Source organism: Scyliorhinus canicula, chromosome 26 (assembly GCF_902713615.1).
Source record: "Scyliorhinus canicula chromosome 26, sScyCan1.1, whole genome shotgun sequence".
Lineage (NCBI taxonomy): Eukaryota > Metazoa > Chordata > Chondrichthyes > Carcharhiniformes > Scyliorhinidae > Scyliorhinus > Scyliorhinus canicula.
Window position 1 is genome coordinate 13,660,304 of NC_052171.1, and position 24,545 is coordinate 13,684,848.

At 44.9% G+C, this 24,545-nt stretch overlaps 1 protein-coding gene across 1 annotated transcript; it reads left to right on the forward strand.

Annotated features, from left to right (window-relative positions):
- Positions 1 to 6,664: 6,664 nt before the first annotated feature.
- On the forward strand, positions 6,665 to 7,525 carry LOC119957280 (probable G-protein coupled receptor 139). Its single transcript, XM_038785112.1, has one exon. It carries the CDS (start codon positions 6,665 to 6,667, stop codon positions 7,523 to 7,525), a length of 861 nt encoding a protein of 286 aa, XP_038641040.1.
- The last annotated feature ends 17,020 nt before the right edge of the window (positions 7,526 to 24,545 follow it).

Here is a 24,545-nt window from a genome sequence, read left to right on the forward strand (position 1 = left end):
GTATAGGGTGGATACGTGGGTTTGAGTAGGGTGATCATTGCTCGGCACAACATCGAGGGCCGAAGGGCCTGTTCTGTGCTGTACTGTAATAAATAATTCGTAGCCTGTCGAACCTCTCCATATAACTCAGTTCCTTGAGTCCTGGCATCATCCTTGCCAATCTCTTCTGCGCTCACTCCAGTATTATAAGACATTTACAATAGCAAGGTGATCAAAACTGAACACAATACTCCAGGTACGGCATCACCAACGTCCTGTACAACTGCCACATAACGGGACAACTTTTATACTCAAGCTTCTGACTGATTCAGACCAGAAAGCCAAAAAGCTTCTTCACTGCCCTGTAGACCTGTGACTCCAACTTTAGAGAACCGTGCATCTGAACTTCTGGGTCCCTCTGTTCGATGATACTCCCTAAGGTCCTATCATTCAGCGTGAACGTCCGACCTTGATTTGACTTGCAAAAATGCAACACGTCACACGTATCTGTATCAAACTCTTTTTGGCATTCGCGGCCAACTCCCCCAACCGATCAAGATCCTGCTGCAAATGTTGATAAACATCCTCACGGCCAACAATACCACCTATTTTTATAGCATATGCACACCTACCGATTCTGCCTTGCACATTCTCATACAAACCGTCGATGTAGATAATAAACAACAATGGGCCCAGCACTGATCCCTGAGGCACACCATTTGTCAGAGGCCTCCTGTCCGGCAAGCAACCTTCCACCATTCCCCTCTGCTTCCGACCAGCCAGCCAATTGTAAATCCAATTTTCCAGCTCTCCCTTGATTTCATATGATATAACATTCCCGAGCACCTTAGAACGTGTAACTTTACCAAAGGCTTTACTGAAGTCCATGTCGACAACATCTATCGCACTGCCCTCATCAATAGTTCTTCCACATGCAGTCATGAAGGGTGGTGGGCAATGAAACACGATACTGGAGAAGGTTGCACAAATATCCCCATCCCCAGTAACACTGGGGGCCACCACATCCGTGTAAACACTAAGGTTGTATAGTTTGCAACTATCGCCAGACCGAAATTTCCAATGAATGATGTTGAACCACAATTGCTCACTCCTTGAAGCACCATCCTGTATCATTTCCGTTCTCTGTCCCTCTCACATTAAGTCGCTCTCTCTTTGTCTCACTCGTCACTTTCTATCTCAGAAACACTCTGTCGCTCATTCCTCCTTTCTCCATCTCTCTCTCATACGATGCGTTTTTATCCTCTTTGTTCCATCCCCCGCTTGAATGGCTGCTATTACAATATTTATCTTCGTGTTTATTTGTCGTCCTTCGTGGAGGAGTCATGTTTGTAGGAAATTCCAATCTGAACATAGGACCAATGAAAAAAATCATTCCGTGTCAGAAGCCAAATATCCCGAACGTGCAATGCATTCCAAAATTTAAACAGAAAATCCAGTTAGAGGAGAAATGTTTTTTCCCAAGATCTAAACTAGAAATACGGAAAATACCCGACGTGTCCGGAAGCCTCTGTCTTGACAAAGAGAGACATTGTTTCTGCCCCGTGTCCTTAACCTCTTCATCTGAGCTGCAAAGGGAAAAAAATGCAATAGATTCAATAATTGAAGAGAGGTGCTGACTCTGGAAGAGAACAAAGCAAGCTGATTCTGTGTAAACTGGGTTACTGCTATTTGGAACAGCATCGTTCAGCGGGAAAGCATAGCCGCAAATATACTGTCGCATTCGAATGAATTCACTCGCTTTCTCCATTGTCCACGTGTAAATCGTTGGCCTACTGCAATGTTCTGGTGAAACAAAATAGGATAGTGCAACGGGACCTCATCTTCCAATTAGGCAGAAAACATTGAATTGAACATTTAAAATAATTAATTCATCACTTCATTTTGATGTTATTTTTAACCAAGCTCTTTCGCAAATTGATTCCAAACTTCAGACAACGCGTTCGTGGCGAATGAATACCAGAAGATCGAAAATGTGGTCGGTTCAAGAATGTGAAATCGAAGGATCAGATTAATGGAACAAGCATAGTGGTCGGATAATTTCGCTACAAAGTTTAAGGTCGCAATCAAGGGACTTGGTTGTGGCTATGGGATAATCCTCACAGCGGGGAGATTAACCTGGAGTCGAGAATGCGTTGGAGCTGAATCAGATGGACCGAATCTTAATTGAAAGGGATTCCGCACTGAATAAAATGATACCCCAGGATTTTTAGGACTTCTTGATTAGATTGAGGTAAATATCGATCATGGATTTAAACAACACTAATATATATAACATTTTCTGTAAAACAAAGAATCAGAATGGAATTCTGCCCGATGGAGATGCTAAAAACAGCCTCATAACAAAAACATAATTTACTCGAAAGGATAATGACATCTCTGATGCATTATCAGCAAATTATTTTCTTTTGCCGTTTATCTGGAAGAACTAGATGTCGTTTAGAAAGTCTGCATTAATTCTGATGCTATATTTTTGATCTTTGTTATGCAAGAGTAATGCTTTGTCATCATAGTTGATCAATGTATTTAATCGTTTACATCTGCACACTTCGATTATTCCACGTATTATTTGCCAATGGAGGGAACGGAATATTTGCATTTGAAACCTTCTTTTACCATTACCGCCATTATTCCAGCTGTTATGTTGACTGTGCCTTAAACCACTGCAAAATCAAATTCCACTTTACTCTGACTTCACAGGACCACAGACTACAATACAGTGCAGGCCCTTCCCTTCGGCCAATCAAGTCTGCACCGACGCATAAAAAGCCAAGACCTCCCCACCTAATCCCATTTCCATCACTTGATCGAAAGCATTTAATGATATCACGTGCCAAGAACACATCCGCCTCTACCACCCTCCCAGGTAGTGTGTGCCAGACAATTACCACCCTCTGTGTAAAATGTTTTTCCTCAAATGCTCCCTGAATCTTCCACATTCTTTGGGCAGCACGGTAGCATGGTGGTTAGCATAAATGCTTCGCAGCTCCAGGGTCCCAGGTTCGATTCCCGGCTGGGTCACTGTCTGTGTAGAGTCTGCACGTCCTCGCCGTGTGTGCGTGGGTTTCCTCCGGGTGCCCCGGTTTCTTCCCACAGTCCAAAGATGTGCGGGTTAGGTGGATTGGCCAAGCTAAATTGCCCGTAGTGTCCTAATAGTAAGGTTAAGGGGGGGTTGTTGGGTTACGGGTATAGGGTGGATACGTGGGTTTGAGTAGGGTGATCATTGCTCGGCACAACATCGAGGGCCGAAGGGCCTGTTCTGTGCTGTACTGTTCTATTATCTATTCTAAAACTGTTCACTATACTCCAAATGCGGCCTCAACAATATCCGGTACAACTAAAACATAACTTCCCAACTGTTATACAATTCCTGACTCACCAAGGTCAGCTTGGCAAAAGCCTTTTGCACTGCCCTACCTACCTATGACTCCACATTTGGAGAACAATGCACCTGAATTCCAATGTCCTTCTGTTCGACGATACTCCCTAAGGTCCTATCATTCACCTTGAACAAACTACCTTGATTTGACTTTTCAAAATGTACGACCTCACACCTATTTGCATTGAACTCAATTGGCCAATTCTCGGCCCATTTATCCAGCTGATCCGCACTGACTGCAATACCAACTATGTTAGTGTCATCTTCCGAGATGCCTGTGTTGCTTCTTTCTTTAGTGTATCCATTAAATAATATATTGTTATCTTGTTCTTACGAATTTTTCGAACATTATGTTCGATTAGAATACAAGACTCGGGATGTACGTCTGAGGCAGTATAAGGTCTGGTGAGACCCCATTTGGATACTGTGAGCAATTTTGGGCCCCATGTCGAATGAAGAAAATGCTTGCCTTGGAAATGCTCCAGAGGAAGTTCACAATAATCATTCCTGGAATGAACAGCTTGTCATGTGAGGAACAGTTGAGGACCCTCGGTCTGTACTCGTTGAAGTTTAGAAGGATGAGGGGTCTATTATTGAAATTTACAGGACACTGCGAGGCCTGGATAGTGTGAACGTGGAGAGGATATAGGAAATACTAGAGGCAGAGGATACAATCGCAGACTAAAGGGACGATCCTTTGAAACAGAGGTGACGAGGAATTTCTTCTGCTAGAGGGTGGTGAATCTGTTGAACTCTTTGCCGCGGAAGGCTTTGGAGGCCAAATCACTAAGTATCTTTAAGACAGATCGATAGGGTTTTGATTAATAAGCGGATCAGTGTTTATGGGGAGACGACAGTAGAATGGGGATGATGAAAATATAAGCCACGATTGAATGACGGAGCAGATTCGATGGGCCGAGTAGCCTAATTCTGCTTCTATGTCTTATAGTCTTCTGGATCAGCCACGTATGTCGAGCACATTACCGAGGTTCTATTTATGGAATCATTGTATCACCGTCACACTGTGAGTTGGAAAATATCACTTGGGCATCAATAAATTTGAAACCACGTTTGGGATGGCTCTGTGGTACTTTGTTATCACTGCTGCCTCAAAGCGTCAGGGACCCGGCTTCATTTCCGGCCCCGGATGACTGTCTATGTGGAGTTTGCATGTTCTTCCTGTGCCTGCATGGGTTTCCTCTGGGTGCTCCGGTTTCCTCCCAGTCCAAATGTTTGCACGTTAGATGGTTTGGCTATGCTAAGGTGCCCCTTGGTGGGATGCTGGTTTATGACGGGGGAGTGGGTCTGTGGACGGTTCTCGTTCACCTTTTCGGCTGCATACTCGATGGGCCTAATCACCTTCTTCTGCACTGTAGGAATGATTTGATTTCTGATTATTTGCGAACACTGACACCGATGGACCAGATCTGGTTGCTAATAGGGAAGCACTAACTTTACTCGACCAGGTTTGAAAGGTGTGACATGAAATGCTGATGAAGAGAATCAACAGTTTTGGTGACAACTTAGCATGGAGAGATAATTGACTAAAATACGTCACAGAATGTACGCATTGTGTGCCATTTTGAACAAATGGTCGGCTGAGATTGGTGGAGTAGCTCAAGGATAGGTTCGGGTATATTCGCTTGTAATATACAATACTGATGAAGTTGCAATGAATGCCATGACTACACTTGCAGATTTCCGTTAGTCTTACAGCAATTCGTTATATATTTATATCTTTATTTCTCCATGTTCTGAAGCACTCATAACACCACTCCGTCTTGAAGCCTTGTGTCAGCCAATGCTTTCATAGAATTTACAGTGCAGCAGGAGGCCATTCGTCCCATCGAGTCTGCACCGGCTCTTGGAAGGAGCACCTTACCCAAGGTCAAGACCTCCCCCTATCCCAATAACCCAGTAACCCCAACCAACACTAAGGGCAATTTTGGACACTAAGGACAATTTATCATGGGCAATCCACCAAACCTGCACATCTTTGGACTGTGGGAGGAAACCAGAGCACCCGGAGGAAACCCACGCACACACGGTGAGGATGTGCAGACTCCGCACAGACAGTAAACCAAGCCGGATCGAACCAGGGACGCTACAGCTGTGAAGCCATTGTGCTATCCACAATGCCACCCTGCTGCCCTTTCCTGGCTAACTTACAATTTTACTCCTTCCACAAACGTAATGTGTTTCGCAATTCAGTTGTTCCTGTCCGACCGCCGAGTTGACAACCTCTATACTCTGTGGCAAATATGCACCCCCGGTAGAGAAACACATCAAAATCTACATTGATTCTGCAAACTATTTCATGTACTGGCCCATCTGTACATATTAATTCTACGCCATCACGGTCAGTGAAATCTGCATTCATCCATTGAGAATCGTGATTTGCTCAGTCCATTCTATGTCCAATTTCTTCAGCTGCAAATACCTCCCACTCAGTACATCTCCGAATGGACATATCCTTCCCTTGCTCTCTCTTTATGCATTTGAGGTACCCTCAAAACGTTTAGTTCTACAGATTTACATTGAACTGTCATAATCGGTACTGATTCTTTCCTTATGCAGCTCAGTTTCGTTTACAGTTGAATAAGTTTGCTTCTGATTCTTTTTGACCATTGTTCTGTGTATATATTTTCTCTGTGGATGACTGCAACTAGTTGCAATTGTTGTGAAACGTTCAAGGTGAATATTTATCGGAAGGAGAACTATATGCATATTCGGTAGCAAGAGGAGAGAAAGAGCAAATAAAACAGCATTCTAAAGGGCATTTTGAGGGAGAAGGGAACCGTGTTGTTTCAGAAGGGAAGTCAGTAACTTATAGATAAGTCAGTTGAAACATGAGCACTGAATAAACGTAATGGAAGAGAAAGGCTGCTGTGTGGAGGTAGATGTTGTCAATAGAATGCAGTCCTTAAGGAGGCCCACCGAGTGTGCAATGACCCTCTGAAAGAAAACACCACCTCGGCCCACCTGCCTGGCATTATCTCCCTAACCCTGCAATCTCCCAACCACTGTGCACCTGTATAGGATGACCAAACAACCTAACTGACTGATCCTTGGACAGTTGGGCATGGGATATTACAAATATATAAACAGGGGAATGAGAAGGAACGCTAAAGAGATTGGCGTCCCGTTCTGAATTCACAAGTAATTCCTTTGGCTGTTATTTCTAATCCCTGTTATCCTGTCTTTATTCCAGCGAACGTAGTCACTCTACTGATCCTCCAACTCAGAGACTGTGGGCTTTGTAAGAGAACGACTATCTACCTGGTAGCCATGGTCACGTCCGACCTGCTGGTTCTTATATTTCTTGTTCTGATCAACTATATACTGGCGCCTCGTTTACCACAGGCGTTTTACATGAACAGCTTCATATCTGGCCTGAACTCTCTCATGAGTATCGCTGTGACAGACTGCTCAGTCTGGCTGACTGTGTCCTTCACCTTTGACCGCTTCGTGGCGATCTGCTGCCAGAGTTTTAAAAGAAGATTTTGTGCCCCCAAATCTTCAGCTCTGGTTGTTGGAGCGATTTATCTTGTGACATATCTGAGGAACATCCCCAATTTCTTCACAAATGTTCATTACTATGATCATGAAGAAATGGAGAGGGAAAGCAGAGATGCTCTCAGCACAGATTTAATTCACGCCTGGAGGGTGTTTGACTGGGTGAAGCTAATTTTAAATCCATTGGTTCCCTACGTCGCCGTGATGCTGCTCAACCTTTTGACGGTCAGGCACGTCCTGGCGGCCAGTCGCGTCCGGCGGGGATTCCGGGTCGATGGTCAGAGCACAGAGGACCCCGAGTTGCAGAATCGGAGGAAAGCCCTGATTTTGCTCATTGCAGCCTCCGGCAGTTTCATCTTGCTTTGGATGCCGACGATCGGTCTCTTTCTTTTCTCACGGATCACTGCAACCTATAGGTTCCACGACTTCAAAGACCCCGTGGCTGTTATTCATGAAATCGCTGACATGCTCAGTACACTGAACTGTTCTACGAGCACGTGTGTGTACGCTCTCACCCAGTCAAAGCTCAGGGCAGAGCTGAGAGGGCTGGTGCGATATGGGAAAGATCGAATTACAGAAACTCCTGCAACACGAGTGAATTCAACCAATGGCGCAAATACAACATTCCACTGAAATTTCATTATTGATCATATCATTTGTAATCACAACTGTTGTTTGGAAGCCATTATCATTGAGGAATTGTGTTCACTACAGTCGTTAATCAATAAAAATAATCGTCCACAATGCTTCGTGGAGTCTATATTCTGAATGAAATTTCACCGTGAAAAAGCTAAACGTTCCTAGATATATGGATCGAAAGCGAAAACATCATTTCTGGGCACTGGGCTTCGCCGAGGTTAAGGCCAGAGTAAACTGGACATTTTAAAATAAAGTATTGGTCAATTTATATCAAGTAAGAGTGAACCCTCAATCAGTCTTGGAATTCGGACCTCTCCAAAAGTGAAATACACAACACCCAGACAAACTGCCAGACCATGTTTGTCCCTGCCCTGTCACTCACCCGTCAGGGAACCATCGTTTCCAGAGTTAAATTATATGACAATAAGATATGTGCTGACTACATCTCCGGAGATGGACACTTGGGCAGCCTCCCGATGTTCTGCTAAGTAGCCATCACCGAATGCATTGGGTGTTGGGATCCCCGCCCGCGGCCTCATGGCAGAATGACAATCTTTGATAATTGATTCTGGAATATTGCCCACTACCGATGTCAGACGTTTTGGTCAGTCATTTCCAGTTTTCTCTCTTCCTTTTCTTTTTGAACAGCGGAGTTACGTAGGTACCTGCAATATGTAGGAATATTTCAGAGTATAAAGTATCTTGGATGATGACTACAGCTGCACCCATTATTTGTCGAGCAACTTCCTTAAGTACTCTGGTCTGTGAGTTGCCAGGCTCCAATGCCATACATTTGTCCAATCATTTCGCTACTAGCATTAATCTCCGTCAGTTCTTCCCTCTCACTAAACACTGTGTTCCTCAACATTATGGTCTGTGTGTACTTCTTTGTGAAGAGAGCACCGAAGCATGTACCTCGTTGTTCAACCATTTCTGTAATCATCGTTATCAATGCCCCTGGTTTTGACCTTAAGTTGCCTACATTTCTCTTCAACAATCATTTTTTCTTCACGTGCCTATTAACTCATTTCGAGTATTTTTTAATGTTCCCCGCAATCTTGCTCTCATGTTCTATTATCACCGTCTCAGGAAATCCCTTGATCCACATTTGCTAAAGTTTAAACTGCTCCCAGTCAACAGGAATGTTGCTTCCCTTCGACACTTTATCGAGATTCATTGACACTTACAGTCCCTCAGTCACCCCCTCACTGCCACACATGTACACCCATTCGCATACCAGTCAGAGAAACGCAGAATGTGCTACACCATGTCACGGTAACAGACGTATTCTCATTGCCAGTGATATCATTCAGTGCGCCTTTAACACACACACTGTCACATTCATACACACTCACTGATAGCCACTAACTCTGACTGCATACCCACTCTGACTTCCACTCTCACTCATTCAAAGGTACACACACGTTCTCCCTCACTGCCACACACTCACCATGATACATTTTCGCTTCTGCACACGCAGCAACCTCTCTCGCCAGGTCCATCACGACCGCATATCGCTTTCTTGTGCGAGTTTACACAGGCCAAGTTCGCCACCACTTCTCTTTTCCTTGGGCTGCTGCAACAAACTCGTCCGCTACGGTCTGATGGCCTGCACCTTCCCATAGGAGTAAAGAAAACGCACGACTACCTTTTGCCGTTTGAACATTTATCCCCACACTGGTACTGAGAATAATTTTGAAAAAAAACGGACCTGTGAATAACGGTGTCCTGCTAGTTCAATCACAGGCGGATTTTACCCTGTATTGGCGGTTCATAGCCTTACCAAGAAACGTATCCACAGGCAAGCCATGGAGAAAGAAACCTTTTTTGTGGCGACCAATCTCTCAGCATCAGTAAAAACCCCTTTCATGAAAATTTCAATGGCTGAGACGAACAACTTGTCGGGCTGGTTCCAAATACCTCAGGGGTACGTTTCAAACACCTGACGAAGAGGTTTCATTTAGAGTCGTGCTTCTGTTGAATGTGAAGTTCTAAGAGAACGGTTAGCAGTTACAAATCAGTATTGTTATTACAAAGATGGCCAGATGCCAGCATTTCATTCACTTATCTCATTAAAAAACATCGCTTTCTTGTGCGAGTTTACACAGGCCAAGTTCGCCACCACTTCTCTTTTCCTTGGGCTGCTGCAACAAACTCGTCCGCTACGGTCTGATGGCCTGCACCTTCCCACAGGAGTAAAGAAAACGCGCGACTACCTTTTGCCGTTTGAACATTTATCCCCACACTGGTACTGAGAATAATTTTGAAATTATTATCTCCATCAAATATTCCCTATCACCTGACCCACGAAATATTTCATGATGTTAGCATAGCTAGCACGGGCTCGAGAGCTTATAAAACGAAATGTTTCGTTTGATTTGAGAAGTAAAGAGTGGAAGATTACTTTACTGAGGGTTTTCTATTGGGATTCAGAGAAGAGATAAAGTGGAGAGCCCGAAACGAGATTTGCAAGATGTGCAGGCATGTGCAGGCAGTCCAAAGATGTGCGGGTTAGGTGGATTGGCCATGCTAAATTGCCCGTAGTGTAAGGTTAATGGGGGGATTGTTGAGATACGGGTTACGTGGGTTTAAGTAGGGTGATCATGGCTCGGCACAACATCGAGGGCCGAAGGGCCTGTTCTGTGCTGTACTGTTCTATGTTCTATGTTCTATTACATGTGGGAAAGATTCCATATATGTGCTTTAGAAAGCATCGGTGTCAGTGTTAGAATAAAGTAGCCGAAGGCAACAGAATTCCAGTACTTTGTTCAGAATAAGTCGTTGAACACAGTTACTGTCTAACAGGGATAAATACATTGTGGGACCTGATGGAGCATTCGGTGTATCACGTGGAGGTGTATCACATCGGTAAAATAATTCCAAGCGTCATTAGCTTTCTGCAAAGAGATCGCCAAGGATATGGCGGAAGAGCGTATTCTCAGTGGACTAGCATTGCAGAGACCCAGCTGAAAGGGTAGATATATAGATAGAGACATACAGCTCAGAACAGGTCCTTCGGCCCACGATGTTGTGCCGAACTTTTGTCCCAGGTTAATCAGATAATTTTGGACACAAAGGGCAAATTATCATGGCCAATCCACCCAACCTGTACATCTTTGGACTGTGTGAGGAAACCGGAGGAAACCCACGCACACATGGGGAGGATGTGCAGACTCCACACAGACAGTGACCCAAGTCGAAATCGAACTTGGGTCCCTGGAGCTGTGAAGCAATTGTGCTATCCACAATGCTACCGTGCTGGGTATGGTAAAATGCTCGGGTACTATTCTAAAATCGTGTCCGCTCTGTGTTTCTTTTTTGAATCCTGCTCTGCTGGTTGGCTTTAATCTGCAGTTTTCTTGCTATTGGCGGTAACATTGAGGCTTTTGATTAAGCTCCAGAATTTAGGCAAATTGAAACACCTCGGTCCAATTAACCATTCCAGGACTTCCCCTTTAGGCTTCGTGACAGAGCTCGTGATGCCAAATTCATAGACTGAGCCAGCCACCAATCGTGATTTCGGAATTCTGAGATATCGCCTGCTTTGGCTTGCTCTTGGTGGAGACATTCAGAATATTCCTGAAGAAATGGGGGTCATGCGAAGAACTCAATTTTATCCTGGGTTCCGAGAAACAATACAGACTGCAAGCAGCTTGAAGTCGCCCTCTGTCTATTCACAGCCTGGCGGTTTAATAGGCGAGTAGCCAAAACTGTAGAATATACTCGTAGTTGAAGCACTGAAGTCAATAGCCATACATGTGAAGGGAACTGTTGGTTTGAAAGTTTGCGTTCAAGGTCTCCCACCAAATATATAGTCATATAAACCTGAATGGCTGGGGAAAGCACAGTCGAAAGACACTCTTTATGCTACAACCAGAATTACGTCAGCGAGATCAGGCCAACAGAAAACACTTTACATTCTCAGATATCGAGCTCCAACAATATTTCAGGCAGACGCAGAATCCATCTTCTGGTGGAAGAATTGAATTGATACAACCTGAATCTCTTGTGCAAGGCTTCAACTGGTGGGCAAAGGATAGAATTGCACCGACCTAAATCTCCTGTATCAATCAATCCTCCAGAGGGTTGCCATCGGGGAAGACTGGGGCCTACAAAGAACATAACCTCAGCAGCGAAGATCCACAATACTCTCATTCCTCTTAAACCCTGCTATTTTCAACACTTCCCACACACTCTCTGTGAGTCTGCCTTCTTTGTGTCTGATAGGAGAGTGCGACAGCGGTTTGGTGTAGTTACACAAGTAGCCCATTGTTGCGTTATTTTCATTTTATGTTCATCTTTTACTCTTGTTATAAATAAACAGATTGTTAATGGTTTACTTCTGAATCTGGTGTCTGTGAGTCACCTAAACGGTCGCGGATTAAAGATCTCAGGAAAACACAAATTATTAGTTAATTCACTTCGGATGTGACTCCGGGTCAGTGGGGTTGGAAGTGATCGTTCATTCGCTCAGGGTCTGGTTACCAGGGTAATACGCGGTGGAGCCACACGTGGCTCCCGATCGATGAGCACATTGGAACTAAATAACATTCTGGAAATGACCGTCGAATGCTAAACACAAAAAAAAGTAAACTGTAGTAAATGGTGTTATATCTTTGTGCCTGTCCTACTCCAAACAGGACATATGTTTTTTCAAACAAATAACCGGCTTCTGTCGCATTTAGGGATGAGGAATTTCATTTCAACAGAGAGACAATCGAGGCCGAAGCTGTTCTATTTTGGAGCAGAGTGGCTTAAACGGGTATATGAGAGGCGTTCTAATGTGTAACAGGCAAGTGGACGTTGGAGCTCAATACAGGAAATAGAGACAGATGGAGAGATTATTTTCACTAGCAATATTCGGGAACGAATGGAAAGGAATTGATGAGAAAGATGATTCAAAAAATCCGCAGTGGACGACGTGCGCTGAGGAGATTCCAATTTTCTCTCAGCGCGGTGTGATCTGGATTTAAGTCCATTTTGGGGATTCATTCCATCTCACACAGCATACAAACTCGTATCGGGAACCATAAATCGGGCACTTCTCGGGGAGATTACTAATAATTATAATCATCTTTATTAGTTTCACAAGTAGACTTACATTAGCACGCAATGATGTTACTGTGAAAAGCCCGCAGTCGACACATTCCGCCGCCTGTTCGGGTACACTGAGGGAGGATTAAGAATGTCCAAATTACCGAACAGAACGTGTGTTCGGAAACCGGTGTACCTCTAGGAAACCCACACAGCCACGGGGAGAACGTGCAGAGTGTGCACGGACATTGAGCCAAGGCAGGAATTGAATTCAGGATCATGGCGCTGTGACGCAGCTGTGCTAAGTGCCGTGCTAACGTGCCCATGTATTCCGGAAAGAGGACATTCAACCCAAGCATTCAGCAGCGAACCTCCGAAACCAAACTCGGTCTCCGTATTCTCGAGCGTTGATCATAGCAAATCCAGCTAAACTGCACACCTTTGGACACTAAGGTACACTTCACATTAACCAATCCTCTGACACTTAATATTATTCAACTGTGGGAGGCACACCGAGCTTCCGAAGGAAACCCACGCAGACACTCGACGTACGTACGAATTCCACACGTTTTTATGGGACGAATGTAGAAATTGTTATATATTATATTTTATATCTGTGCAGTAATATTTTTTAAGTCTGGGTTAAAGAATATACTTGTTGCAGCAATATTATTATGACACCAAGGTTAGGATATCCAAACTGCATATCCGTCATGATTCATTCAAATATTTCCTAGTTTCCCAAGGACATTGCAAGTTGCTCGTTGCATCGGCGCTTGATGTGTGGCGCTGTGATTGTACAGTGGCTAGTGCTCTGCGTTTTGGCCGCAGCAACCTCGGTTCAAATTCGAGGCACAGCATTATCTTGCTGTGTTTTCTTCAGAATCAACGCATTGAAAAATTGAAAATTTACGTGTGTAAAGGCCGTCTTTTCATGATAAAACCAGTTTCATATCACAGCGCATTATTCTGCCGTGTTTCTTGCTCCAGAATTCAAACTGTTGTGACCACGAGAATGTCCTCAGCTCAGCTACCACACTACGGTTTTTATTTTGCAACTGTTATCTCAAATCGTCCTCCACCAGTTCTTGCCTTTTTGGAAGTGAAAAAAGTGTCTCCCAATTTCCTCTATCGGCTTCTTCGACGACTCACCCGAAAATGTATAAGCGCCTCAATCAAATTAACCTTCTTTATCCACAAGAGAAGAATTCCGCTCTCGATCGTCCCTCAATGTGAACGAATTTTCTGACAGCTGGTCATGGGGCAGTGAAGGCGAGTGGGCAAAGTTTTGGTAAATAGAACCGGTTGGCAGTGGAGAAAATGAAAACATAGCGATGCACGAAACTCCATCTCCAGTTTAGTGAATGTTGAGAAACACTTTGAAAAACGGAATCAGAAGAGAATGAAGGGTGAACTGCCCGAATGACCAGAGAAAGACAAGACACCTTTGCCTTGTCGAAACTCTTTCCAGAAATTAACTACATTTGGAAACTGACAAAATTGTCCTTCGTGCACATCAGTAAATACAGGTTAATATTGGTTTGATTCCGAATATCTGGAACCATAAATTACAACAAAACCGAACAAATCTAGAAGGCTGGAGGTGCGTTGTTGACTGAGATATGGCTGTTCGTGCTGTCTTCGCGCTTTAACACTGTTCACCCCAGCCCCCGACTGGGAAATATACAGATTGTGCATTCGGTATTCAACGCAAATTTCATAATGACAACCTGCCTTATCTCATCGCAAACACTTTGATTGCAATCTCAATCTTCAAAGGTTGAAGATTCTATGACATATAATATTTTGAAAGCATCATAGTTCCGCAGAGCGAGGTCTCATTTCTCAGCCTATTCCTGTGTAATGGCAACAATATCAGCGGCTCCCTGAGCTCTTGCAAAGCGGACCAATTCTTTCACACACGGCAGGTTACACTTTCTTCAGGGGAAATTAACTTTGACCAATGGTGAAATTACCTCTCCAAATGGGGTGCGTGCAATTCGGCAAAGCGATCCTCAGGTCGGCAAAAAGTATGTAATTCCTCTCTAAATCACCTCACCCCCACATATTGAGACATTGCTTCATTTACTGCATCAAATATTGGTGCTCGCACTGTCGAAACGTGCATCAGATTGAAGGCAGCTAAACGTTCCATTATTTCGCAATATTGATGGGTGTGTAATCAACAGCTGGCCTCGTGCCCCGCCCTCGCGACGATAATGGGTTTCATGTTTGAGGCGGGAATTCATATGCTAGTTTTTGGTTCGATTGTCCCTGTTGTTCTTTCGAAAATTCGCGTCCATCCATTTATTCCATCATCTAATTGCTCAATTAAATTTAAATGTTTTCTACTGGATTTTGACTCATGTCTGTGGAATTGGTGTGGAGCCTCTGCATTGCCAGTCCGGCATCTACGAAGCCACTGAGCGAAAATACATTCCAATAGACAGGTCATTCATGAAAAAATGAACATGGACGTCAAATTAAAGAGCGAACGGAATGCAAAACTACTGAAATGGGGAAAATAATGGGACTTAAGGAACCTATCCGCAGGGCCAGAGTAACTCCATCCCAGGGTTTGAAGAAAATAGGTCAGATATTACAAGATGACTAAAGTATAAACCACAACATTTCTCTTCATTGGGGAATTCTTAATTTACTTTTCAAAATTGTCCAAGGCACACGGTTATTTAAGAATGGCGTGAAAGAGAAACTTCACATTTAAACAAAACTTACCCGAGCACGGAGTCCCTGGCGACGATGGAATGCAGCGTAGATTTACCGGAAAATGTGTCAGATCGTCAATAACAACATTTCTGGGAGATCTTGCACAGATGAAGGTTGCCTGAGACATGGAATAATAACAAAACATTTAATTGATAGCTAATGGTAACCAGTGGGCTGTCGGGAATGCACGTTTCCCGTTATAAAAACTTACATTACAGGAGAAGCGGCCTTCAGTTTTTCAGTGGTAGCAGCGGGAGCAGAAACCAGGGGGCTGTCGGGAACGTACGTTTCCCGTTTTAAAAACTTACCTTACAGGAGAAGGGGCTTTCAGCTGCTCAGCGGTAGCAACGAGAGCAGGAACCAGGGGCCTTTCGGGAAGGTAAGTTTTCCTTTTTAAAAACCTTCCTTAGTAGGTTTAGTAGGCTGAGTGGGAGCTGTCGAAATGTGCTCTGGGAAGGTGAGTGAACTGATATATTTGGCAGTTGCTGAACCTGAGACACTACACGTGTAGTGGCTCCCACTGCCTCCCTCCTCTAATAAAAAAATGGACTGTGGTGTGTTGAGAAGGTAAGGCTTTTCTATGTTTATTACTTTTTATGATGTGATTGGAAATTTTTTTTTTCCTTTTCCATTTATCAATTCTTTGATATTATAGTTGGACTAAGTTAATCTTAAGATTAAGAATGGCAGGAGATCTCAGACCCGTGTTATGTACTCTTGCTCAATGTGGGAGCTCAGGGACGTGGCTGATGTCCCTGGCTTCTTCAGGTGCGGGAAGTGTGTCCAGCTGCAGCTCTTGTTAGACCGCATAACGGCTCTGGAGCTGCGAATTGACTCACTTTGGAGCATCCGCGATGCTGAGAAGGTCGTGGATAGTACGTTTAGTGAATTGGTCACACCACAGATTGGGATTGGTGAGGGGGAAAGGGAATGGGTGATCAAAAGGCAGAGAAAAAGCAGGAAAGCAGTGCAGGTGTGCCCTGCGGCCATCTTCCTCCAAAACAGGTATACTGTTTTGGATATTGTTGAGGGAGATGTCACACCAGGGGAAGGCAGCATTAGCGAGGATCATGGCACAGTGGATGGCTCTGCTGTACAGAAGGGCGGAAAAAGAATGGAAGGGCTATACTCCGGGGGGATTCAAGTGTAAGGGGAGTAGATAGGCGCTTCTGTCGTCGAAAACGAGACCCGAGTGGAATGTTGTCTCCCAGCTGCACGGATCAGGGATGTCTCAGATAGGCTTCAGAACATTCTGAAGGGGGGATGGGGTGAACAGCCGGTTGTCGAGGTGCATATAGGCAGCAATTACATTGGTAAAACACGGGATGAGTTCCTACAAGCAGAATTGAAAGTGTTCGGAGCCAAGTTAAAATGTCGGACCTCAGAGGTAGGAATCTCATGATTTCTAACAGATTTATTTGCAGTATCCTTGAACACGGGTGAGATACCGGAGGACTGGGGAATTGCTAATGTTGTCCCCCTGTTTCAGAAGGGTAGCAGGGATAATCCAGCTAATTATAGACCGGTGAGCCTGACGTCAGTGGTAGGGAAGCTGCTGGAGATGATACGGAGGGATAGGATCTATTCCCATTTGTTAGGCAACATTGTTTTGTGCAGGGAAGGTCATGTCTTAATAGAACCTTCTTAATAGTTCTATTAAGGATTATTTGAGGAAGTGACAAAGTTGATTGATGAGGGAAGGGCTGTAGATGTTATTTACATTGACTTGAGAAAGGCGTTTGATAGACACATAAAATTTAGAACAAAGAAAATTACAGCACAGGAACAAGCCCTTCGGCACTCCCAGCCTGCGCCGATCCAGAGCCTTTATCTAAACCTGTTACCTATTTTCCAAGGTATACTTCTCTCTGTTCCCCACCCGTTCATATATCTGTCCAGATGCATCTTAAATGATGCTATCGTACCCACCTCTACCACCTCCGCTGGAAAAGCATTCCAGGCACCCACCACCATCTGCATTAAACTCTTTCCACGCACATCTCCTTAAACTTTCCCCTTGTCACCTTGAAATCGTGACCCCTTGTAATTGACACCCCCACTCTTGGAAAAAGCTTGTTGCTACCCACCCTGTCCATACCTCTCATAATTTTATAGACCTCAATCAGTTCTCCCCTCAACCTCCGTTTTTCCAACGAAAACAATCCGAATCTACTCAACCTTTCTTCATAGATACAGATGTACCTCCATACCAGGTAACATCCTGGTGAGCCTTCTCTGCACCACTAAAGCATCCACATCCCTCTGGTAATGTGGCGACCAGAACTGCACGCAGTATATCAAATGTGGAATAACCAATGTCCGATACAACTGTAACATGACGTGCTGACTCTTGTACTCAATACCCCGTCCGATGAAGGCAAGCATGCTGTATGCCTTCTTGAGCAGTCTATCAACCTGCGTTGCCACCTACAGGGTAATATAGATCTGAACTCCCAGATCTCTCTGGACATCAATTTTCCCCAGGACTTTTCAATTGACCATATAGTCTGCTCTTGAGTTAGATCTTCCAAAATTCATCACCTCGCATTTGCCTGGATTGAACTCCATCTGTCATTTCTCTGCCCAACTCTCCAATCTATCTATATGTCGCTGCATTTGCTTACAGTCCGCTGATAAGGATCCCCATGGTCGGCTGATTGAGAAAGTGATGTCTCATGGGGTCCAGGGTGTACTAGCTGGATGGATAAAGAACTGGCTGGGCAACAGGAGGCAGAGAGTCGTGGAGGGGAGTTTCTCAAAACTGTGACCAGTGGTGTTCCACAGGGATCCGTGTTGGGACCACTGCTGTTTATGATATACATCAATGATCTGGAGGAAGGTATGGGTGGTCTGAAGAGCAAGTTTTCAGATGTCACTAAGATTCGTGGAGCAGATAGTGAAGGGCACTGTCAGATGATATAACAGCACATTATGTAACTGTCCGTGTGGAGTTTGCACATACTTTCCATGTCTGCCTGGGTTTCACTCGCACAACGCAGAAATACGTAGGGTAGGAGAATTGGCCATGCTCAATTGGCCCTTAATTTGAAAAAAATATATAATCGGGTCCTCTGAACTAAAAACATATTATGAAGCGTTCAGATCTTCGAATATGCACCCAATTTCCATATGATAATGGTTCATCAGCCTGGGCCCTCAAATTCCAATTTCTTAGCTTGGCACCATTCCTTCATACCCCCATGACCCTCGACAAAATTGCAGTCTAAATCGTTCAGCAGTAAATTCAAGGGGCAACCGCATTATCTCGAAATAATTACAAAACTGTCGGAATATCTGGGAAAGAAAGAAACCTCCACTTTCATCTTAAATGGGACAGCTCAGATTTTTTAAATGGCGAGAGAGAGGGCACGATCTTCCTGCCTCCTTCAGCTCCCGACGACGGTAAACAGCAGGAGAGGCCAAAATCGAGGTCCGCGCCTTGCGCCAAACAGCTGATGATGCAATCGCCTTGCTCTCTTCGACGAAATCGGGATCTCGCCGTACAGTGGCGAAAAAACAATAATCACCACTTAAGCCCCATTTCAATAAAATTAACGAGAGCCACCCGTTCTCCAACCGCCTCCAATCATTCAGCGGCATCCCAGAAAATGCTCACGATGGCGCCGATTGGTACTTCCTTTTAAAATGTGGACCAGGCGGAATGGAACCCAGGATGTCTCCCAGGCCATTAGAGGCTTCTGGGTGGTGAGGGTAAGTGCAGGGTGGCCCCATCCCCACCCGCTAAACGTGGGCACCTTGACACTGCCCAACCTGCACCTTGACACTGCACACCTGGCTCTGCAAAGGTGCCAAGAAGGCACTGCTAAACCGGCAAGAAGACTGTCCGAGTGCCAGGGTTGCAGCGCTACGGTTCCAACGTGCCAGTGTGACACTTCCAAGGGTCAAGGGACAAGGGGCCATCCCGATGAAATGAGGGTGGAGGGGCTTTGAAGGTGGGGGAGTGCAGGGCAGGTAAGTATGGGCTTCCGGGAGTCTGGGCGCATTGCCCGTGTGTGCGGTGTGGGGGACCCACAAGGTGACTGAGATCCAGCTGCCCACCCACCCCACTCTATCAAACATCCCACGCTCCCGCTGGCGACCACGTTAATAGGGTGACCCCCCCCCAAAAAAACAACGAATTAAAAAAAAATATTTGCGCGATATGGAGAGTATTTATTGCACATCGCAACTCAGACGTTTTTGTGAGTTGATGTCTTGGACAGCTGCAGTCATTAAGGTGTAGGTACACACACTGTGCTGTCAGCGAGTGAGTTCCAGGATGTTGCCCCGGCGAAAAGGACGGAGCGGCGATATATTTCCAAGTCAGGGTGATGAGTGACTTGGAGGGAAACCTCCAGAGTTTGGGTCCCCAGGTAGCTGCTATTCTTGTCCTTCTAGATGGTAGTGTTCGTAGGTTTGTAAGATGTTGTCGAACGAAACTTGGTGAGTTACTGCAGTGCATCCTGTACATGGTACGCACGGCTGCAACTGTGCGTCGTTGATGGACGTTTTGGATGTTTTTGGAAGGCAGGGAAATAAATCGGGCTGCTTTGTGCTGGATGATGTTGAACATATTGAGTGCTTTTGAAGCTACACTAATTAAGGCAAGTAGAGAGTATTCCAGTACACTCCTGAATTGAGCCTTGTAGATGGTGGACAGGCTTTGGCGGGGTGGGGGGCGCTAAGTAGGTTTCTTAACCTTTGACCTGTCCTGGTAGCCACGTTATTATTGTAGCGAGTGCAGTCCAATTTCTGATCAATGGTAACACCCAGGATGTTGATTGTGGGAATTCAGCGATGGGAATGCATTTGAATATCAAGGGAAGGTGGTTAGATCCCCTGTTGTTGGAAATAGTCATTGCCTGGCATTTGTGCACACAAATGTAACGTGCCACTTGTCAGACCAAGACAGGGCATTTTCCGTGTCTTCCTGCATTTGGACGTGGAATGCTTCATTATCTGAGTAGTCACAAATGGTACTGAACATTGTGCAGTTATCCACAAACGTCCTCACTTCTGACCTTTTTGTGGAAGGGACGTCGTCGATGACGCAGCTGAAAATTGTTGATCATGTTGCACTACCCTGAGGAAGTCCTGCAGTGATGTCCTGTAACTGAGATGATTGACCTTAAACCATCACACCACTTTCCATTATGCCAGGTATGGCTATAACAGGCGGAGAGTTTTCCCCCTGATTCCCATTGACTCCAGTTTAACTCGGGGTCCATGATGCCATGCTTGTTCAAATGCTGCCGTGATGTCAAGGGCAGTCACTCACCTCACATCTGACATTCAACTCTTTTGCCCATAAATAAATCAAGGCTGTAATGAGGTCAGATGCTGAGGTAACCTGGGAGAACCAAAAGTAAGCGTCCTTGAACAGGTTATTGCCAAGTAAGTGCCAGTTAATAGCTCTGTTGATGACTCCTTCCACTACTTTTGCTGATGAAATGAAAATCGCTTATCGTCACGAGTAAGCTTCAATGAAGTTACTGTGAAAAGCCCATAGTCGCCACATTCCGGCGCCTTTTCGGGGAGGCTGGTACGGGAATCGAACCATGCTGCCGGCCTGCCTTGGTCTGCTTTCAAAGCCAGCGATTTAGCCCAGTGTGCTAAACAGCCTGATAGGACAGTAATTGACTTCGTTCTATTTGTTTTGTTTCTTGTGTGCAGGGCACACCTGAGCAAATTTTCACGTTTCCGGGTAGATGCCGATGTTGTAGCTGTACTAGAACAACTTGGCTCGGGATGTGAAAAGTTGTGGAGCACAAATCTTCAGTACTATTGCCAGGTTAGTTTCAGCGCCCGGAGCATTTTGAAATGTCCAGTGCCTTCAGCCATATCGTCATATCACGTGGAGTGAATTGAATTGGCTGAAGACTGACACCTGTGATGCCGGGGAACTCCGGAGGAGATCCAGATGCTTCATCCACTCGGCACTTCTAGCTGAAGATAGTTGAGAATGCCTCAGCCTTGTCGTCTGCACATACGTTCTGGGAAGCTCCATCATTGAGATAGGAATATTCGTGGATTCTCCTCCTCGAGTAAGTTGTTTAATTGTACACCACCATTCACGGCTGGATGTGGCTGGATCCAAATATGGGAGACCCCAGAAAAACCTGTAATAAGGAGACCCAAATGAACAACTGCAATAGGGATGTCCCCCACCAGTCGGCACTGTAATAGGGAGAACCCCAATACGTACATGCAAAACGGAAACCCTCAGGGGCACACGTAATGGGAAACACACCAAGGGATCCCTACAATAGGAACATCCCTCAGGGATCAGTGTGATATGGAAGCACCCGAAGTGATCACTTGTAATTGGTAGACGCATGCGGACTCGCAAGACTATACAACATAGCAACAGGATTAGGCCATTTGGACCATCGAACCTGTTCCGCCATTAAATCATGGCTAATATGTTTCTCATCACATTTCTCCTGCTTTCTCCCCGTACCTCCTGATTCCATTATTGATAAAGAGCCTATCTGTTTCTGAGTGATAGACATAGCCCATGAATTACGGGTAGACAGAATGGTTAGTCAGAGGCTTTTTCACAAATAGAGGGGTCAATTACTAGGGGGCTTAGGTCTAAGGTGTGAGGGGCAACGTTTAAAGGAGATGTACGAGGCAAGTTTTTTTACAGGGAAGGTGGTAGATGCTTGGAACCCGCAGCCGGAGGAGGTGGTGGAAGCAGGGACGATAGTGACGTTTAAGGGGAATCTTGACAAAACATGAATAGGATGGGAATAGAGGGATACGGACCCCGGAAGTGCAGAAGATTTTATTTTCGACGGGCAGCATGGCCGGCGCAGGCTTGGAGGGCCGAAGGGCCTCTTCATGTACAGTACGTTTCTTTGTTCTTTGTAGGTCCCAAATTTCCACAGAATTGGTGCCAACATCCCATGAATTCAAACCCAGTTCTACCACACATACCTTTGAGCCACTCAATTACCTCTTTAATCTTATTGAGCATGTGCTAGTTAGCTGGCGTCTCAGTTAATATTCCAGAGATTATTAACTTTTTGGTTCTATCTTTTTAATTTAGCTCCTAGCTGCTCATATTCCTTCAGCGGAAACTCAATTCTTCTTCGACATATGTTGTTGGCTCCTACTTGGAATACGACAGCTGTATTTATCTCTCCCACTCCACGTTCCTCTGCAGCCCAATTAAATATCGCAAACCCGAGCACCAGGCAGGCAACACAACCTCCGGGACTGTCGATCCTGGTCGCAAAGAACAGTGTCTATGCCCCTCACTGTTGTATCCACATTGATGACTACTGACTACATTTCTTTTCTCTCCCAACACTTGAATACCTCCGTCGACCACGGTGCCTTGGTCAGTTTGCTCATTCTCTTTCCCATTCCCGTTTCTGTCCACACAGAAAGCAAGAATCTCGAACGTGTTGGACATGGTCAAAGCTGAGTCTTATGTGCTGTTTCTGCCTCGTACCCTCTAGCAGCCTCACGCTCCTGTCCCTGACCACTGGCCGAATCTAAGATAGTTAGTCTAAGGGATGTGACTGGCTCCAGAAACAGTATCAAGGAAGCTCTCGCTCTCCCTGATGTGTCGCAGCATAGGAAGCTACGATTCCGAATGATCAACTGAGCTGAAATACCGCGTGCAAACAAAAATTAATACAATTGTGGTCACTGGGAACCGCAATGGCGTCAATCAGGTCCATCAAGCAGGAAGAATACATCACATGGCCCTCCATCCTGATTTTATATAATTCGTATTGTGACTGATTTTTTATAAGTCTCCGTGTGATCTAAATCTGAAAGAAACTATTTTTAAAAATAGAGCACCTAATTCTCCTTTTTTTAATGTTGCGGCGCAATTTAGCGTAGTCAATTCACCTATGCTGCACATCTTTTTTCGGGTGTGGGGTTGAGACCCACACAGACACGGGGAGAATGTGCAAACTCCACACGGACGGTGACCCGGGGCCGGGATCGAACCGGAGACTCTGGAGCTGTGAAGCAGCAGTGCTGCCCAAAGTGCTCTATACCAATCATATCCATGTTATTGTCAAAATGGCTTTTGAACGCCGTTAATGTATCTGATTCCACAACCTCCCCAGGCAACGCGTCCCAGGCGCTCACCACTCTGCGTAAAATACCTGCCATGCACACCTCCTTTAAACTTTGCCCCATGGACCTTTAACTTTTGCCCCTTCGTGACTGATCGCTCCACCCTGCGAAAGAGCAATAACTGTTGGCCTAACCAGTGACGCCCAAACCCCGTAAATGAATAATATTAAGCGCTTATATCACAGAAGGTTGGTTTACAAGTGCAACAGGTGATTAAGAAGGCAAATGGAATTTTGTCCTTCATTGCTAGAGGGATGGAGTTTAAGACTAGGGAGGTTATGTTGCAATTATATAAGGTGTTAGTGCGGCCACACCTGGAGTATTGTGTTCAGTTTTGGTCTCCTTACTTGAGAAAGGACGTACTGGCGCTGGAGGGTGTGCAGAGGAGATCCACTAGGTTAATCCCAGAGCTGAAGGGGTTGGATTATGAGGAGAGGTTGAGTAGACTGGCACTGTACTCGTTGGAATTTAGAAGGATGAGGGGGGATCTTATAGAATCATTTAAAATTATGAAGGGAATAGATAGGATAGATGCGGGAAGGTTGTTTCCACTGGCGGGTGACAGCAGAACTAGGGGACATAGCCTCAAAATAAGGGGAAGTAGATTTAGGACTGAGTTTAGGAGGAACTTCTTCACCCAAAGGGTTGTGAATCTATGGAATTCCTTGCCCAGTGAAGCAATTGAGGCTCCTTCATTACATGTTTTTAAGGTAAAGATAGATAGTTTTTTGAAAAATAAAGGGATTAAGGGTTATGGTGTTCGGGCCGGAAAGTGCAGCTGAGTCCACAAAAGATCAGCCATGATCTAATTGAATGGCGGAGCAGGCTCGAGGGGCCAGATGGCCTACTCCTGCTCCTAGTTCTTATGTTCTTATGTTCTATTCACTCCGTATAAACGTTATAACATGGGATTATAGCTTCCCATTTATATTAAGAATTAACCTTATATAACCTTAAGCATAATTGTTATTGTCATAACTCTAGACTACGCAGTATAAAACAGTATGTTAATGTAGAGGGGTGACCATATTATTCTTTATGTTAAAGGTAAAATAATTCAACAGGAAGAAACTTGTTGGGGCCTAATGGCGAGATCGCTGCGAGGTGTTTTTTTCCTTGTAGGAATTCAAACTGTTGCTGTTCAGCCGTTATT

Coding starts and splice junctions, on each gene's coding strand:
- LOC119957280 (XM_038785112.1), top strand. CDS start 6,665: ATGGTCACGTCCGACCTGCTGGTTCTTATATTTCTTGTTCTGATCAAC.